At 36.8% G+C, this 19,872-nt stretch overlaps 1 protein-coding gene across 5 annotated transcripts in view; it reads right to left on the bottom strand.

The window, feature by feature from the left end:
* The window catches only part of BCO2 (beta-carotene oxygenase 2), a 701,930-nt gene that overhangs the window by 454,032 nt on the left and 228,026 nt on the right, over nt 1–19,872 (bottom strand). For all 5 annotated transcript variants that reach the window (XM_044081057.1, XM_044081056.1, XM_044081053.1 and 2 more), the window contains exon 4: nt 3,971–4,086. In XM_044081057.1, coding sequence (XP_043936992.1) covers nt 3,971–4,086 — 116 coding nt within the window. The remainder of the gene's footprint in view (nt 1–3,970; nt 4,087–19,872) is intronic.

The following is a 19,872-nucleotide window of genomic DNA, read 5'->3' on the forward strand; positions in this document are numbered from 1 at the left end:
AGTAATATTCCCATTAACCCAACACACCAGAGTTCCAACAGTTGAACAGCAAGCATAACACATGCATATATAGAATGACAGTGGACATTCCAACAGCATGCAGGAATGATTGGTGGCAACAGGCCACCAAGACTGTGGTGTTTGAACAGGGCACATGCATCAAAATAAATGCAGATATTTATAAACCAATAGGACATATGTCCCAACAAATATTTTGAGATTACACATACCCATTGAGGTGTGGAATTGCATTGTTTATGCACATACAGTAGGGTGTAAAAAGATAGCTCCATTAACAACTAATATGAACTTATAGTTTACACTACATTCCTATTGACTGCAGGTATACAGCCCCTACATGTATTATTACACTAGGCAATGTCCATTACATTGTGGGATGTGTTTTGCTAGTTCCTTATGTACCTGACCTGTATCTAATATACAAACTGTTCAGGATGCAGATGTTACTGCTACGTATTTATATATCTTATTTATATTCATATGTCTACATATCTGGATATGTTCAGGTGACATTATCAGTTATATTTTAACAGCCCCCTACATTTCTAGCAGCACATTGACATTTCCGGTGAACACAATAAGAAGCTACTCATGTGCCAGATTTACCTATACATGCCAGCCTTGAAACTACAGTTGAGGACTGTATATATGCTTAAGAGATACTGGCACTCCCTTCGTCCTCTTTCTATGAGCCTACCCAAGTGTGGGTTGACAGCACTTAATACAACACTACTATTTCTATACTGCAAGAATACATCAACATTTCAAAGAAAGTGACACGGACACACTACAGGAGTTATACCTTTATTAATTACATTACACACTTTTCTAGTGGCTCTCTCATTTATTTGTTATTACAATGCATGCAGACATCTTATTCAAGATGTATTATACCTTCATTTATGGTTTACACACTTGTTTTCAGGCTCTCTCACTTATTCTATATAACAAAACATGCAGAGAAATAATTCAGGACTTATTATACATTTATTAATGGGTTACAACACTCTTTTTCAGGTTCTATCACTTATTTTACATAACAGTACATGCAGAGAGGTTATTCAAGCCTTATTATACCTTTATTATTGGGCTAAGACACTTTTAGTCCAGCTCTCTCACTTATTTAATATAACAGTACATGCAGAAAAATTACTAACCTGCCTGGTGGTGCAGCCTTAGCAGCCTATCTGCATAGGCTTGCTGATTCACAGCACAGACATCTGCAGCTGTGAAGTAAATGAAGTGATATTGAGACATATACCTATACATACTATCGACTACACTAGCAATTTTTACATACTTCAGTCCATGGCTACCTACACAGTAGTGGGGCATTTTGCATCCCATGGGCCTCCTGTATCCATTGGTTCAGTTGGTCCTGCTTGCGTCTCTTCAGGTCTGCATGGTGATGTCTAACCTGCTCACCAGTCCGAGGGACGCCTGTGGCACTGGTGAGTTCATGTGCGAGACGTTTCCAGGCCTCCACTTTGTATTTCGTGCCCTGGAACTGGCCCTACAGGAGTCTAGCATCATGATGATGGATGAGGAGCCAAACCATCACTTCTGACTCCTCAATGCCCCACCGTTCTGCTTGGATGTGAGAGCCCTGTCCGACACTTGCCATTGCTGCCTGCAGATGGGAGCTACAACCAGTTATGGCGAGTATTCCCACCTATGGAGCTTAAATATGCCTCATTTCCCGCACTTATTTGTGATTGGCCAGATTTAAAGTTCTCAGCTGAGTGCACACCTGCTTAGCACTGGGTAAACTTTGATTCATATGTATATGTGTGTTGACAGTCCATGAACATCAAATGCTGTCATGGCTTAGTGGATCAGTACTGTGATTATAGTGCACACTATCCTGGGTTCGGGACCTGTCATTGCTTTTTTATTTTACTACTGGCCTGACCGGTAGGGGGTGTGACTGTGTTTAGCCGACTTTGCTCAACTTTGCCCAACATTGCTCGATGTTTACCGATGTTGCCCGACATTGCGCTAGTTAGCGCTGTGCGTAGCTTTGCGCAAAATGTTTGGTTTGTGCTAGTTGGTGCGATGCACAGCTCCACGCAAAGCTATTGCACTAGTTAAACCAGTGCTTAGCTATGGGCAATTATTCTGAAATGTGCTTAATACTGGTAAATGTTGCTTAGCAGTGCTTCACATTGCTTAAGATAGGTTACTTATGCATTCATTAGTATGCATGACCGTTTCACCTTCTTATATATATTTAGAATATTGATCACTACTACATAGGCCATTTCGATGCATTTTAATAGAATTTAAAAGGTAAATGTCAGGAATTATTTTTATGCACGGATTTCCTACAGAAAATGGAAAGGGGAGTGGTGGGATTCGAACCGGGAATGCCTTCTCTTTGTGCGAAGGCTCTACCACTACACTATTGCTATTTGGCTTAATTTGCATATAAGTGGTTTATTATCCTCTTTAATGTCTAAACTGCTAACTGTAGCTAAGCAATGAGCACACCCACACACACACGCACAAATATGGGCAGCTATATCGTGAATAATAAAAAAAAATGTTTTACATTTTATTTCATTTGTACAGGGCTTTTGAATGTGGGCGAGTGTAGTGTTGGGGGTATACACATTTGAGTGGACTCACTCATATCTGCTGACATTTGCAGATTTAGGCACTTGCAGGGGCGTGGATATTTGAACTGCTCGGCAGTCTGACATGCCCCCTGCACTCCTACACGCTCCGTGTTAGCCTGGGAGTTGAGTCAGCGCTCTCCTGCATATGCATGATGCGCTGACGTCATACTCTTAGACGGCAGTCTCCGAGTAGGACTTAGTTCATCTTACACGGAGGATTACTAACCCCCACTATGTGTATTTAAAGATAATACATGGTAACACTAGTGACACTGGTGATCTGTGTTCCTCATGTCAAAAGTTAGATGATTTGCTTACCATTATTAGTAGTAAATCTAGACTTACTGATGACAATCGCACTTGTGCAATTGACACGGCTTGGAGAACTGTTGTTACATATATTAATGACTGGACTGATGAGAGAATAATGTTAGGCAAAGATCAAATAGAACACATGTAGGAAAGGATGTGTCTATCATCTGTAAAGATCAATCAATCCTTATGAAACAGGATAATGCCACTGACAACGTTGGAATTCTGGATACAAGTATTCAGCAGTCTGAGGATTCAGAGCATATTGAAGGAAATAAAAAAGAAAGAAAGGAAAAAGTTCACAACAAATAACAAGGAAGAAAAATAAACTGATAAATAACTGTAAAGCAAAGAGAATACCTATTAAAAAGAATACTGCTTTGTTAGTTAACATACAGATTACAGGGAACGATGCATTCAGAGAAAAAACTGCAGAAGGAATGTGAAAAGTTTTGAAAGAGAAATTGTTTGAATGCAAAAAATAAAAAAAAATGTTTAACACCGGGATCTAGGCACACAACATCAGGAGGATATATTCCATAAGAACAAGATACTTGGTTTAAAATGAGACAAAAAATGTGTAAGAAATGGAAAAGAGGTTGAACTACAACTTTCAAAACTGAAATAAACAAGCTGGAAAAACAAATTAACCATAGACTATTTGTATATTAGCTTAAGAAAAGGGAGAGTTGTAAAGCCAGTCCTTTGAGATCGAGTAGAATTCTTACACAAAAGACAGTTGTGCTGCCAGTATAGTGTAGTAATGTGATGCAATAATTTAAAAATAATAAAAGAAAATGTATATGTTACCAACTCCACAATCACACTTTCATGATGAATGGAGAAATCTCTGATACACTGTGACTTTAACCTTAAAGGGGAAAGTATGGCAGTCACACACTAATGTTTGCACAAATGAGTATCAATCATGATGTGACAAGTTTGCAGTTCATAACTTTAAGAGAAATAAAACACTCAAACTTTGATGTAAACATTAGATTCAGAAGCTAGTATCTTACCTTTTCTTTTGTTTCAAGAGTCTGGGGATCTATTTTGTGCATAAAGATAGTTTCTGTGCTCACATAACAATCCCCTTCATACAGGACGTAACTCACAAGAGCATTGTCTGTTTGCCCTGCCAACAAAAAAAATGTTAAATGTCCAGATAAGATAAGTACATTTCATACCACTAAATTAGGTCCACTAAATGTATTACAATTATATGTTCTTCGGGGCTGGCAAAATAAGAAAAGTTTTCCATCCACCTCATAGTATTTATTGCACACTGCTGTATGGATGAAAATTGTTTTAGATTTACAAAATTTTGCGGTGGTGGTGCTGCAGTAGCATTGTCACCTCACAGGAAGACGCTGTCTGGTTTGATTCTCAGCTAGAGCATCTTCTGCGTGGAGACATGCATGAATGGGCGTACCTTCATTGAAGGTTGGTGCGTCAGGGCTGGAAACTCGGCACGTAAAAATCAACTACCAATCATTAGCAGACCGGAGTTCCGCTGTGGCGACCCCTAAAAAGCCAAAAGACACAACAAGAAATTAATTATTCACTTTTCTTGCATCTAAAATGTTCTAAAATGTAAAACAAAGTACCATTAAGCTTCTGTTACTATGATAAATTAGTTTTACTAACTCCTAAAATGTTACTTTTAAGTATCCAAAATTTCAAATAATGTACCATCTACTCATCTATTGTTTGCTGGTCACTTATTCCTAAATTATTGCTCACTTTTAGATCTTTCCTTTCCCAGCATTTGATAAATAAATTTCAAGTTTGTTTTATCTTAAGCAAGTTCTGATGCTAGCTATATGAGACCTGCCTCTTGCAAGCCACAAACAATGTTTCTGTTCCTACATGTAACTGCAGGTCAAAGTGCTCCAGATGATACTTTACATTTTAAAGCTAAACTTCCATAAACCCATTCCTTTCTCTGTCATTTTGAAGTTATTTTCTCCCACCGTGTTGCACTATACATAATGAAAAGAAGTTGTCTACATAATCCCAGACTGAAATATATTGCTTTTCCTAATGTGTCTCCAATGGGACACATGCTGCTTTTCTTCTTTGCTTGCATTTTCTGCTCTCTTAATTTGATTGCATCCTTTAAATAGAGAGGAAAACCCTTAGACTACTTGTTTTATTCTTTCTGTAACTCATGCATGTCCTGCTATCTTTACTTCCCAGTTATGGTTGTCCATGTGTCAGTTTTATATACATATATACATATATCTATCTATAAATATATATATATAAACCTATGGGTCCTCAACAGGTGTGATACATCAACAATCCCCAGGTGAGGGAATATTCCCATTCCCTGTAGACTGTGCAATCTCAGCACTAGTATGTATAATTAGCAGGGGATGGAAGGGGGGGGGCAAAAACAATGATATTATTTTTTTTTTATTTGCCTGCAGCAGGGATTTTTCTCTAAAATGCACAGTTGATGGTCAGCATTTCCAATGTTAACCTTTTCTGGTCAATGTTCTTGCCGCTGACAATGTGGTATGTTGACATAATTCAGTAATCCAGTATATATGTATGCATATGTTTGTTTGTGTCTTTCGGCTTTTCCCGGTTAGGGGTCGCCACAGCGGAACTCCGGTCCGCTAATGATTAGCAGTAGATTTTACGTGCTGGCTTGCCGGGCCTAACGCACAACCTTCAATGAAGGAATGCCCATTCATGCATGTCGCCACACAGAAGACGCTCTAACTGAGAATCGAATGGGCAACATCTAACTGTGAGGTGACAACGCTACTGCAGCACCACCATATGTATGTATATATTTATATATATATATATATATATATATATATATATATATATATATGTATGTATATATATATATATATATATATATATATATATATATATATATATATATATATATATATATATATATAGATAGATTCATAGGTAGGTACTAGGTTACTAGGCTATTGGTCCTAGGGCCTATACAAGCCTAGCTATAATGATTCCCTGGCTATTGTTTCCCACAAATATTTACTTTCCTGGACCCCTGTCTAGCCAAGATACTGATGTGATCCCCGGAGTGAATTCCTATCTCCCATCCAATCATCAAGGTTCCTCTTGAAGAGGGCCATTTAGGCTATTGGCCCTAGGGCTTATACAAGCCTAGCCATAATGATTCCCTGGCTATTGCTTCCCACAAATATTTACTTTCCTGGACCCCTGTCTAGTAGGGCTACTGATGTGATCCCCGGAGTGAATTTCTTATCTCCCATCCAATCATCAAGGTTCCTCTTGAAGAGGGCCATTGAGGCACTCGGCCTGACATGTATGGGCAGCCTATTCCAGAGCATGGGGAGTCTCTTGGTCAGGAACCTATCCCTCCAGCATATTCTGTTCATTGTGATGACAAGGTTAAGATCCCTGGAGCATGTGGCTCAGAGGGATTGGGATTTCTTTAAGTGTAGCATGTCCATCAACTCTGGGTTTGACATGGTCTTGAGGTACATACCAAACGGGGTATTGTATTTGATAATGGGTCTAATGAGAGATGAGTACAGAGGGACAATGACCTCCTTTTTTCTGGATGAAAAGCCCTTAGTGATGAGGTGTGCCACATAGAAGGATTTTCTAACTGTTGTGGCTATGTGGTTATCAAAGATGAAACCACTGTCCACCTGTGTCCCTAGGTTTCTTATCACACTTTCGGTGTTTAGCGTACTGCCACCTATGTGGTAGTTCACAGGTATGTGTTTTTTCCCCAAAGGGGACAACTATACATTTTTTGGCATTTAGCTTGAGCCCATGGCTCTGGCACCAGGCATCTGTTTCGATAAGGCCCTTTTGTAGTTTATCCATATCATTTGGGGATTCAATAATGGCTCCCAGTTTGCAGTCATCTGTGAACTTTGTAAGCCAGAGTCCCTTAGTGTTGGCCTGTACTTCAGAGAAGTAGATGCCAAACAAGAGTGGTCCCAGGACAGAACCCTGCGGTACACCACTTGTCACTTGTCTGGAGCTGGATTTGGAGTCAGCTACTTTTACAGTGTGTGTTCTGTCAGTAAGCCAGTTTGCAACCCATCTAGTTAATTTAAAAAAAGACTTCCTACAGCAGCTACAGAGAACAAGCTTATTTCAATATCCGATGGCTAGCTGTCCTCTAATACATATTACACATTTTAAATTTTAAAACTTTTCCTGGAAAGTAAAAAGTACTCCCTTTTTATTATGAGTAGAGGGACCTCAAATTTAGTAAAAGTGAGGTTAAGTTGGGGTGGGTGCAAGCCCCCTGCATTCAAATCTTCAGTGCATGAATGTATTGCTCAAGCTTCCTTGCACTTTGGATCCCTATTATATTATTGAAAGTAAAGAAGACCAAAATTTACAACAATGAGATGAAAAGACCTTAACATCAAAACAGAGAAATTTGACATTGTTCAAACTTGAAACCATGAACCACCAACTAAGCATGTCAAACAGCAGTATGAGATTCTGAACGGAGATCGCTGTATACATATGAAAAGCAGCTACTACATTTGAATAAATTATTTTGCAAACAATTTTATATATATATATATATATATATATATATATATATATATATATATATATATATATATATATATATATATATATATATATATATATATATAAATATATATGTATGTCTATGGGCATACGTATACACACACACACACACACACACACACACACATATATATATATATATATATATATATATATATATATATATATATATTGGTCTACTTCAGTAGAGCGAACTTTCACTTACCCGACTTTCATAACGCCAAGACAAAAAGGCCAACAACCCCATGGTAAGTAACCACTTCATCACCATGTTGAACTTTACCCCTTACCCCTGCAGTAGTGTAATCACGGAGTTGGTATATTTAGTTGGGGGAGAGGGGGAGAAAAGCCTCCTCATGAGTGGGTTTACTTTGCTTCAGTTTTAATTTATTTTTCAGGTTGCCCAAGTGGTTACTTACCTGGAGTGGAAAGTCGGTGTTCCAGGATGTTGGTGTTATTGTGCTGTTGGCCTTTTCATCTCATCGTTATGAATGTCGGATAAGTGAAAGTTTGGTCTACTGAAGTAGACCTATCTATCTTTCTCTCTTTCTCTTTATGTATATATATATATATATATATATATATATATATATATATATATATATATATATATATATATATATATATATATATATATATATAGCGAGAGAGAGAGAGACATAGATATAGATATACATAATATACATATACATATATGGGCTCTAAAAACAAAATTCATGCATTTATCCTACAAACTTCATCAGAAAAAAAAAATCAACATTTGTAGCACATGATTTTAAAAAGTGCTACATGGCTGATCATGTGACTGCTACCAGCCAATAAACCAGGCCTGTTAAAACGCTGCGGTCTGACTGTAAGTGTGCACAGAGAAGCATGGCCTAAATATCAGTGTGATTGGAAGAAAACATGAGACATTTCTGAAATGTTAAACGCTGTGGTGTAGCATTGTAATATTAAAGAAGTGTCTAAATTGTTTTACCTCACTACCAGCGAATAAAACTTGTACTATTAAGTATACTTGTGGTCTGGCATTGAAATATTAAGGAAGTGTCCACATTGTTTTTTACCTCACTACCAGCGAATAAGATTTGTACTATTAAGTATGTCTGTGGTCTGGCATTGAAATATTAAGGAAGTGTCTACATTGTTTTACCTCACTAGCAGTGAATAAGATTTGTACTATTAAGTAGCTTTTTTTTCTCACCTGCTATCTGTTAGCTTAACTTCTTGTTTGCTGTTGTATAATATTTAAATCAGAAGGCATCTGTTGTTCAATTGATTGAAGATTGTGTCTGTTTTCACTGCATCAAGTAACTCGTAGAAAAAGCTAAAACACCCATTGCACTGTCCTAATCTCCATCAATATTTTCCTTCTCTTCCTAGGAAATTTCAAACTGTTCACCCTACCCAGCCCACCCCATACGAAAGGCTTGCAACATTAAGGACTGCTGCTGCTCGTGATTTAACAGAAAACACCAGCAGTTTAACTCTGTTTTTGTTAAAAACAGTAAAAGGAGACAAGGTTAATAATCTTTTCACTGTTAACTTATTATTGTATGAGGATTAAGTAGTCTAGTGTTCCACTCGGGGGTCCACAGCACTAGCAACATCCCACTAGGCTACCCTAGTTATTCCTACAGTCTAACCAAATTAAAAGCTCAAAACAGCTAAGTGGGAAATATTGCAAGGAAACCTCTAACATACTCAAACAAAATTACCTTGCATTTTACTCTCCTGCCTTGACCAGTCAAACAAATTGGCTCTGCAATCCCCCGGTCTGGTAAAGCCCCGCTCCATTCATCTTCGGCTCACTCTACTCCCTTACCCTGCCCCCATTTCCCACCTGCCCCCACTACTCCTACTTTTATTTTTAACCCCAGTCACCTGACCACACCCTGCTCCAATCAACTACCTCATATCTTTTTCTCTAACCACAACCCCTATCTTAACTCTCTCCCTTGGCACATACATAGTAACTACTGGCCATGCCCTCACACTTGCCTCCATGCGTAAACCAGAATATCCCTAATATACAACTACCACTCCCACAAAAAATGCAATTCATCTTAGGACTTCTATTCCTCAACCTCACACTCCTATCCACCATCACATCCATTCATACTAACACTTCACTAGAAGACACGATGTTCCATACAACACATACATCCACAAAAATAAACTCACACAGAGATTTCTCTATCAGCACTACATTATTTAAAGACAGCTCAGTACTGCACATATATACATTTCCCATAACAACATCTTACACTAGAAAAATATCAGTTACATCCAATATAGAAATAACTAACACAATTAAACACATATTGTTTGTTACAGATACTTCTCATATCAGGAGACATATACCCAAACCCATGACCACTTAATACCCCACTGCCAAACAAACAAAAGTCAGACTTATTAATTCTTAACATGAACACCAGGAGTATATCTAACAGGCTTCTTGACCTGGATGCATTTATAACCCACTATTCCCAAAACATACTAACCATTACTGAGACCTGGCTAAAACCTAGCATCCAAAATGAAAAAATCCTCCCACCAGGATATAATATTTTAAGACAGGATAGAACAGGCAGGAAGGGAGGAGGGGTTGCCATTCTCTTTAAAAATACACTCGTCATCAAACCTCTACAAACCCCTTTACCTAAATTTCAAAATGCCAAAACCTTAGGCTCAACTCTATATATAAACAACACCAAAAAAAAAATCAATATGATCTCCTGCTACATTCCCCCATTTAATAACTCTCCCACCACTGAGGAAATCTTACAATGGACTTCAGATAGTCTCCCACAGGAAATCATCCTACTAGGTGACCTAAATACTGACTGGCTAACCTGTAACTCCAACAACCCCACTAACCATATTAATCTCTTTGTCTTTTACCAACTCATTCAATAACCCAGTAGAGTAGATAAAAAAACCCATAAACTATCTATCTTATATTGGACACTTGTCAATTGCCCCAAGCAAAACTACCAGACAGGATGCCTACCAGATGGCCTAAGTCAGCATCTCCCCACCTTCCTGCTACATCAACGGACCAACCTTCCCAACCCCATAGTTTTTAGACAAGTCAGAGATGACTGAAAACTAAATATATGGGATCTTAACAATATTCTAAGGCAATGTAAATGGGAACCACTATTTACTCTAGGTTTAGACCAAGCCGTTGACTACTTTAACAGTACGCTCACTAATGTCCTTAATATAGTTGCACCCACCAAGAAAATTAGAGTCAAGGCAAACTATATACCATGGCTAAGTAAGGATACAAGAACCCTACTAAGAGCTAGAGATAAGGCTTGGAAAATCTGGAAGAGGGATAACACTAGCTTATCCAAACAAAACTACCAGCAGCTAAGAAATCAAGCCAAGAGACAAACTAAACGTGATAAACGGAATTATTTCCTTAGTGCCCAAAACAAACATTCAAAAGACCCTCAAAAATTCTGGCATGCCATCAACTCCCTACTAAAACCAGACAAAACTACCACTCCCACTCCCAGCTCTACCAATAATAATAAAGACATAGCCAATTTAACACCATTTCACGGAATCTTTCCTATCCTATCCTTATCCTCTCAACTATCCAAAAATAACCATACATATATCCCAGTCAAAACCTTGATAATATTCCGTCCTTTACTCTCTCACCTGTCCCTACCTCTACAATTAAAAAACTCCTCCAAAAACTTAAACCCACCAATTTACCTGCCTACTTCCTAAAAATAGCTGCTGAATCCTTATCTTACCCTGTTTCCATCCTTATCAACCACTCCATACAAGAAGCTTATATCCCTCAACTATGGAAAATACCATATATTATTCCTCTTCACAAAGGTGGGATCTCTTACAATTTTTCTAACTACCATCCCATAGCCATCCTATCCCCCTTATCCAAAGTATTCGAGAAATGTATTCACTCCCAAGTTATGAAATTCCTGAACTCATACAATCTCTTCTCCTCCACACCACATGGCTTCTGGCAACACCATAGCACAACAGCTCTTCTTTCTTTTACTAATCTGGTTAACCAACACAGAAACAACAACAACTTTCTATCTGCAATATTTTTGGACCTATCCAAGGCATTTGACATGGTGTCACATACCTTACTACTAGACTCCATGACCTCCCTATCCTTTGTCCTTTCAACTATTGCTTGGTTTAGAAGCTGTCAGATAGACAACAACAATGGCAAGGTGTATTATTTCCCTTGCTTCCATCTACTATAGGTGTACCACAAGGCTCGATATTAGGCCCACTTCCCTTCTCTATATTTGCTAACAATCTTCATACCTCCACCCAGCATGCTACACTTACACACATATGCAGATGACTCAACTCTTATATGCTCTGCACCATTACTCACCACTCTACAACAACTCACTCGGGAATCCTTTACATTTGTGGAAAGTTGGTTTACTCAGATCCAACTTATCCTAAACCCCAGCAAGACTAAACTGCTACTATTCACCCCCAACAAAACTATATCCTCCCCTCTACCCTTTTCAATCACTTCCAAAAATGGTACTAGCATCTCTCCCTCTGACCACACCAAACTCCTTGGCGTAGAAATTGACAAAAACCTACTCTTTGATGTCCATATTTCATAAACTATCAGAAAGGTCCATAAAAAATGGGAACACTATATAGACACAAGAAATTCCTCTCTGATCAGGCACGGATTACTCTAGCCCAAACTCATCTACTGTCCACTTTAATGTATGCTGCACCAATTCTTACCCATATCAGAAAACCGGATCTTGATAAACTTGAGTCATGTTATAATAAAATTGCCAAGTTTGCCAACAACTCCACTTTCAGAACCCATCACTGTCAGGCTCTAAGGGAATGACAATGGCTAGAACTTCCCCAACTGCTCAATTATCACCAACAAATCATTGCCCACAATATTGTGAAATATCCTGATAGAACCCCAACACTAAGCCACCTTCTCACTCACTACATATCAAACTGTCCTCTTCGCTCTTCTGACAAATCACTCCTCTGTATCTCTAGGTCATAGCTAGAAACTGGAATAACTTCCCACCTACTATGACTTCTGCCTCTTCCACTACACAGTTCAAAAGCTCACTTAAACCACACCTGAAGAACTCCTGGCTATGTCCATGCATTACATAACCCTCTTTTCATCTGCTCCAAATTTCTGCCTATTCCTATTATACCTACTGTTAATTTGCTACAGTTTCAGGAATATATACTGTTGATTTTAAATTTTATATTTTTGTGTTTAACCATGTTATTTGCTTCTTTGTTAATATTATTTTACTGTATCATGTGTTTAATTGTGTTTACTTACTGTGGAGCTTTCCTCGCTGGGCCTCTGCTGTAAATGGACCTGTGTCCAGTTGGACTATCCTGGTAAACAAATGTAAAATAAAATAAAAATAAATAAATAAATAAGCTACTGATCAGAAAAAATCATTTTGCCTAGACTGTAGGCACTGGTGTTTATCTACTTCCTATTTGACTCAGCAAAATTGGAGCTCGGTAGGCATTTTTGTTACTGTTTAATATTGATTAACTACTAGTCTTCTTATATTTGATTTATTACTACCCAACTTATATTTTTCTCTCCAGCTGATGTATATGAATATAATTGTGTGAGAACTTGACTGATTGACTGATTAACTTTTTGTTGACGAGGCTACTTCTACTGGGCATGTGCATATTTTCCAGAGTAGATGCAAAATGGTATTAACACAGATGAGAGGAAATTTGTACAGGACACCAGGGAAATTCTGCCATTTTTCCTCAGTACAGGTTAATGGTTTACTGGCAAAATGGGGAATTTTGCAGCCATTCAGAAGAAAATTGAGAAGGGGTGCCTATGACAGAGAACAGTGGAGTTATTTAATGCCTTTGAACTCTGATTAGCTATATATATGCTTTTTAAACACATTTATTAGATTATCACTTCAGGCATAAGCAAACATGCATTAACAAAAAAAAAAAACAAAGCATAGTAACATTTTTTTGAGTCTGTATCACTTCCACAAAAACATAAATACTCAAACACCTATCCATCAACCTCAATACAACAAATGGTCTTTTCATTGAATCTATACATCAACGAAACATTTTCCATGGCAAAGAGTTAGCTGTCCAACATGTCAAGCAATACATACACAGCAGTATGTCAACACATCAAAGTGGGGTGCTATGCCATCCACACCCCCTTTACTTAAATATACCAACTCCAAGATCACACTACAGTGGGGAAAAGGGCATTTTACAGATGTTTGACAGCTAACTGCCCTGGGAAAAACATTAGCTGATGTGAACATTCAATAAACAGCTGTTCACTGAATTAGGGCCGATGGATAGATGTTCAAGTACTTGTGTTTTCATGTAAGTGATAATGACCCGATTTTTTCTATATACATGCATTATCCATTACCCATGAATTCAACATTACATAAATTGCTTTATCCCTGCCTTTCCTTAAACCTTATTCCTCTTCCTCTTCCTGAATATTATCCTGCATGTGTTATTCCCACAATTTCAATATATTTCTATGTAATTTGTTCACCCCTTTTCTAAATATCCATCTTTTATTTTTTTGCCTCTTTTATAAGATTCAGAACTTCAAATATAGTTGGTTTATACATTGACTTCTATTTTCTAGTATTTGTTTTTGATAGCAAACTGCAATAAACTTATCAACTTCTTACTATGTCTAGGTAATTCATGCCCTGTGTCCCAGCTCCAAAGAATCATTTACTTAGTTACAGCTGTTTGCTCAACCAATATTTCTGACACAGTAGTCTGTAGGAAATTTTTAAATCTGTTAACTCATGACACTCCCAAAACATATGTTCACAGATACTTCTTTCTTCCCAATCACACTTTCAACATTTGCTATCTACCTGAGGAAAAATTATTTGAAGTCAGCTTGTGGTATAAAACTACATATGCAAATACTCCCAGCAAAAATCCTAAATCTTCTAGACTTTGTTGCATATTTGAGAGCCATACATATGTCATCCTATTGCTCCCATATAAATTGCTTTCCCAGTCTCTCTTCCAGATCCTTTCTAATCTCCTGTAATTCATTCTTATAATTATTGTACAATATTTATATATCCTACTAATTATCCTTTTTTAGCAGGAACTTCTGTTCTAGATTCAACTAAAATTTCTACCAGAATAGATCTTTCACTCAGGATTCCCCATAGCCTTTTCTCTTTGTCTATACTCTGATATCAATCACTGGTAGGGAAGGCAGACTCTAGACTTACAGTCAATCCCACTCTGTTACCTTTCCCATTATAGTTATTTTCTCCCAAAACCTTTGCTATTTTTCCATTTTTCTCCAGTAAATTCCATCCCCCGCTTGTCTATTTTCTGTACTCCAACTTGCAGTCATCCCTATTGACAAAATCTCCTTTCTCCCTCCCCATTCTCAATTAGTTCTCATAATACTTTCTGCTACTTTATGAAGACAATATTCTGTATGGTTGCTATTATTCTCCTTAAGGATCTGCATCAAAATCCCACACTCTCTTTATTTCTTGAATTACCCCCCACACACACACATTCACACACACACTTCATCACTTCATCATCATACCTTTCCACTTTGAATTATAATCTTCTGCTTATGCTATGTATATGAGTCTTAACTGTGTACCTATAAAATATCTCCTCAAATCAGGTAATCTTAAAACACCTTGTTCTATTGGAAGGATCAACTTATCCTTCTTAACTTGTGCCATCTTCCCCTCCTACATCACTTCCTTCAATTCCTTATTAATTGTCTACAACCTTGCCTCTGGTTGATAAAAATATGCCTGACCCATATATTAAACTAAAGGGACTAAAGCCATTTTGTCTGTATCTTACAATCCATATTATTAAACAAGAGCATCCAGTTTCTCAGTTTTTGTATTAACTTTTGTTTAGTCTCTTCCCACGTATCCTTAGCTGCCATAATAGAAGCATTTTTAATCCATACTCCTAAATATTTCATCTTATTGTGTCCCCATGAATGTGGGTATTGCTGAACCAATTTGTCTGTGGGTGCATAATTTATGGCTATAGCCTTTGTTTTATCTTCTTTAATTTTATATTCCTAAAACACTTTAAATCATCTCAAAATGTTCCACACCACTGCAATATCCTTTTCTGGATTTACCAGGTACAAAATTATATCTGCAAGTAAAGTTAACTTTTCTTGAATACCATACCTGGTATATCCCTGAATTTCTGAGTCTCATACTTTCTTTGCCAATAGTTCTAATTGTAAAATAAATAAAAGGAAAAGAGGACATCCTTGCCTGGTTCCTTAGTTCAAACACAACTTAACAGACAGAAACCATCTCACATCAATGTTTGCCTAAAATTATTCATATATCCTCCTAATTAACCTTATTATTGTATCAGGTAATTCAAATGCTTCCATTGCCCTACTTATAAAATCCCAGCTTACTCTGTCAAATGCTTTTTCTACATCAAGACTCAACAAAAGCAGCAGAATTTTCTTGCATTCTGTTTTACTCTGGATCATCATTGTTCTGTTAATGTTGTCAAATGTTTGACTCCCCTCCACAAAACCACATTGATGCACATGTATAAATTTTGTCAACACATTTGCCATTCCTTTAGCTATTATAGATATAAACATTTTATAGTCACAGTTTATAATTGAAATGGGTCTATATAAAGGTGAATCTGATGGGTCTGTGACGTCTTTGGGTAATACATCCACCACAGCTTTCTTCCAGGATGTTGGTGCTTCCCCTCTTTTTAAATGCTGTTAAGATCTTCCAGAACTTTGTGAATTTCTTCCCTCCTAACTTCCAGACTTCCACAGGAATACCATCTTTTCCTGGAAACTTGCCAGTAGATTAATTATACACCACCTTTTTATCTCATCTCTTCTTCTACTTAACTGTTACTTGTTGAACCTCACTTACCAATAACATTGACTTGATTAAGACTTCCATAAATATTTCCTTTTGTACTCTTTCTTGATTTCCATGTTTCTGTGCTTTATATAAACTTTCATAAAATTTCAGAAAAACCTGTAATATTGCTACAGGCTCCATAAATTTGGTGACAATCCTTTCTATTGCCTAAGTTGTTGTACTAAAATTGTTTGTGCTCTGGAGCTATCAAAAACAGTTGAGTAACAGCAATCTTTCTAAACTCATGCACATTATACAAACACTCCATTATTTTCTCCTTACCACTTTGCAATTATGCCTTCTCTTGTTCTGTGTACTTCTGTTTATTCTGCAGTACTTTAACCTTTGTCAGGCAATCTAAATAATTCATATTTCTTCTTAACCATATATCTTTATCTCTCTCTCTCACTATATTTTAAACTCCATTTTCATTTTATCCCACTCACAAGAAATAACGTCTGAAGAAATTTCTACATTTTCTAATAACTCTTGAATAATTTTGACTACCCATTCTCTAAATTCCTGTCTTTTTAACAGGTAGGTGGGAAAGCACCATTGTCTTATTTTTACTTCATTACCTTGCAATTTTATCTTAGTTTTTAATGTTGCATAATCTGAAATAGTCATTGGATGTGTGTTGAAGATTTCAATTTAATGCACATGTTCCTGTCAAATATAATTTCCATCCAGTCTAGCTCAGTTATTGTACCTTGTAAATTATATCAGAGTTCCTACTACTGAATTTGTCTTCCATACCAAACATTTTCATATTTCAAATCTTTCCTCTGTTGTTATATTTTTCCTCCTAGATCTCACTGGTATCTCATCACTACTGCAAATCAAGTTCTAGTCGCCACCTATAAGTAATATTCCCCTGCTAAAATCTGATTATTTCTCCCAAACTTTCCATAAGCTCCATAATAGTAGCTTTTAGTGAAATATAAATGAATGCCAGTGTAATCATCCTCTCTTGCCAATAGCCCTTTACTACAACTCTGCCATTATTGTCATTTTATTTCCTCTTCTATCATAGAGTTCCAGTAGCAATCATTCTGCTGAATATCCATCCTCAAATCCTTTCTTTGTCAAATTCACATGCTCATTTCTTTCCAAATTTGTCTCCTGTAGCATTACTATTTTCACTACATATTTCTTAATTTTATTCTATACGATTTCCTTTTTGTCTATACCTGTAAGGCCATTTACATTCCAATGTAATATGGATAGCATAGCCATTACGATACAAAGCTGATTTTCATCCCTAATATACATGACAGCTTTTTGAATGTGTATTTACTACTTTTGTCTTACAGGTGCAGTCTAATGTCTGAAAGGCTGATTTTTTTATGCAGCTGTTTCTTCTCATATCCATTTGAACCTATGTCACACTTTTCATTTTAATGTAAATCCTCAAACAAAAAAATAAATACATTTTCACAATATATTTCCCCTGTTAACATAGAACAAACACACAACTATTTATATCTTAAAAAATGAAGTTTAACTCTCCAGATAGGAATACTTTTTGCAAATCAACAGCTGCACCCACAGGCATTACCTAATCTAAAATTAAATTTACCAATGCTAAAGTGCATGTTATTGTCTGTGTTTCCACTTTGTGTCTGTTCTTTTTGTATCTTTATCCCCCTGATGTGAAAACCAGCTTTTATCTTTTCTGAAAACAATAATGTTTAGTGGTAAGAAAAAGTGCACTGGCTATCTTGAAATAAAACTAAATTGTACAATATTCTATTAAATGCATTCAAATTGTTAAGGCTGCTATTTCTTATTCACTTCTCATTAGGTCATCCTTAATTTATCAATGAACTGCTCATCATTGTACCTTTAAATTTTGCATTTCCCTCAGCAAGGAGTGCTCAGAACTCTAAAAATTAATTGCTTGCACCTGCAGACAGTGCAACCTCATGTAAAGTAGCCAGAAATGAGAATAAAAGCAGCTAAATCTCTGCAGATACATGATGAATCTTTATAAATTTCACCCACAAAATAATGCATCAGCTGTAGACTTCTTGACTCCCACTGAGAACATTTGCTAATGACAAAATAGCCAATATCTTTGCAGATACAAGGAACTTAACATTTTTCATGGCTTTCATAATTTTGTCTTATTTTTCAAGCCTATGTACTTACAAAAAACACTTGGTTAGAGCTTAAGCCAAGGGTATCGATCCACTTTTGTAAAATATAAGATAAACTGTTTTAATTCCACATATATAATCTATTCACCTTTACCCTAACCCCCACCCCAACAGCCCAAGATCATAGCATATTAGCTTAATCTTGATTCTGTCCCTTCTTTTTTTGCTTGTTATAATGTAACTCATATATTTCTTACAGCAAAAAAGTTATTGTTTATTGTAAGATCTTTAACACATACAGCAATCATTGAACCCCAACCCACACACTTTAAAATACCTCTGACACACATTATGCAAAACTGCTTTACTATATAACATGTACTTTATATCATGAAATCTTTTATACAAATGCTAATAAGAGCAACAATTGCTTTAGTTAGTTAGTTTCCCTTTTAGTGTCCTTCTAAACACCAGTGACATAAAGTTGGGTATATGCTTTACAGTCCACCCAGAAGTTTAACAAAGTCAGCAAAACTCTAGACTTTCTCAGCAAAACCATGATTCACAAATGTAATTGATGGTTATACAGTCTCACACTCATTCACTAATTTCAGTCTTGCCAGTCTTCATCCTGTTCATCTCCATCTTCCAACACCAGACTGTGGTTCAAGTTCAACATTCTCCTGGTTCTTCCAGTCAACCTCTAAGCTTTTGTCTCTGTCTCAAGCGTTTTCCCTTCAAACTTTGGAAAAGGTTTCATTGGCAAAGTCTGTCTACAATCTTTACTGACAGAAGAATGAGAAGTTGAGTCCCCTTCTGTTTGCTGGCTCACTTTTTGATGTATACATTTTATTTCCTCTGTAACCTGTTCTAGATCCAAAAATGTCTTAGCTTTTCCAGGAAATAATGTTCTGAAGACAGATGAATACAGAAGCTTGAATCTCACACCTGTATCTCAACATTCCTGATTGCTGGGACAAATTTACTTCTCTTCTGCCTGCTGTACTGTGAGTAATCACTTTCCATAAACATTCTGCTGTCTCCAATTTTCAATACTTTTCCTTTTTGTCACAGTTTTGTCAGGATCATCTCTTTCTGCTGGTATGATTACATCTTTTCTCATATAGGTCTTGGCTGCTTTTCCATAGCCAGGTTTGGAGAAGACATGCAGTGTGTCCTTTCAATTAACAAATCCTGTTCTGGAATACCAGTACAGTTGCTTATTTGTGCTTTCATAAAATTAATACATTCTGTTCCTTCCAGTTTCTCAGGTATAGCAGAAAATCTCAT

Source organism: Protopterus annectens, chromosome 8.part0 (genome assembly GCF_019279795.1).
Source record: "Protopterus annectens isolate FY-2018-M chromosome 8.part0, PAN1.0, whole genome shotgun sequence".
Classification (NCBI taxonomy): Eukaryota; Metazoa; Chordata; order Ceratodontiformes; family Protopteridae; genus Protopterus; species Protopterus annectens.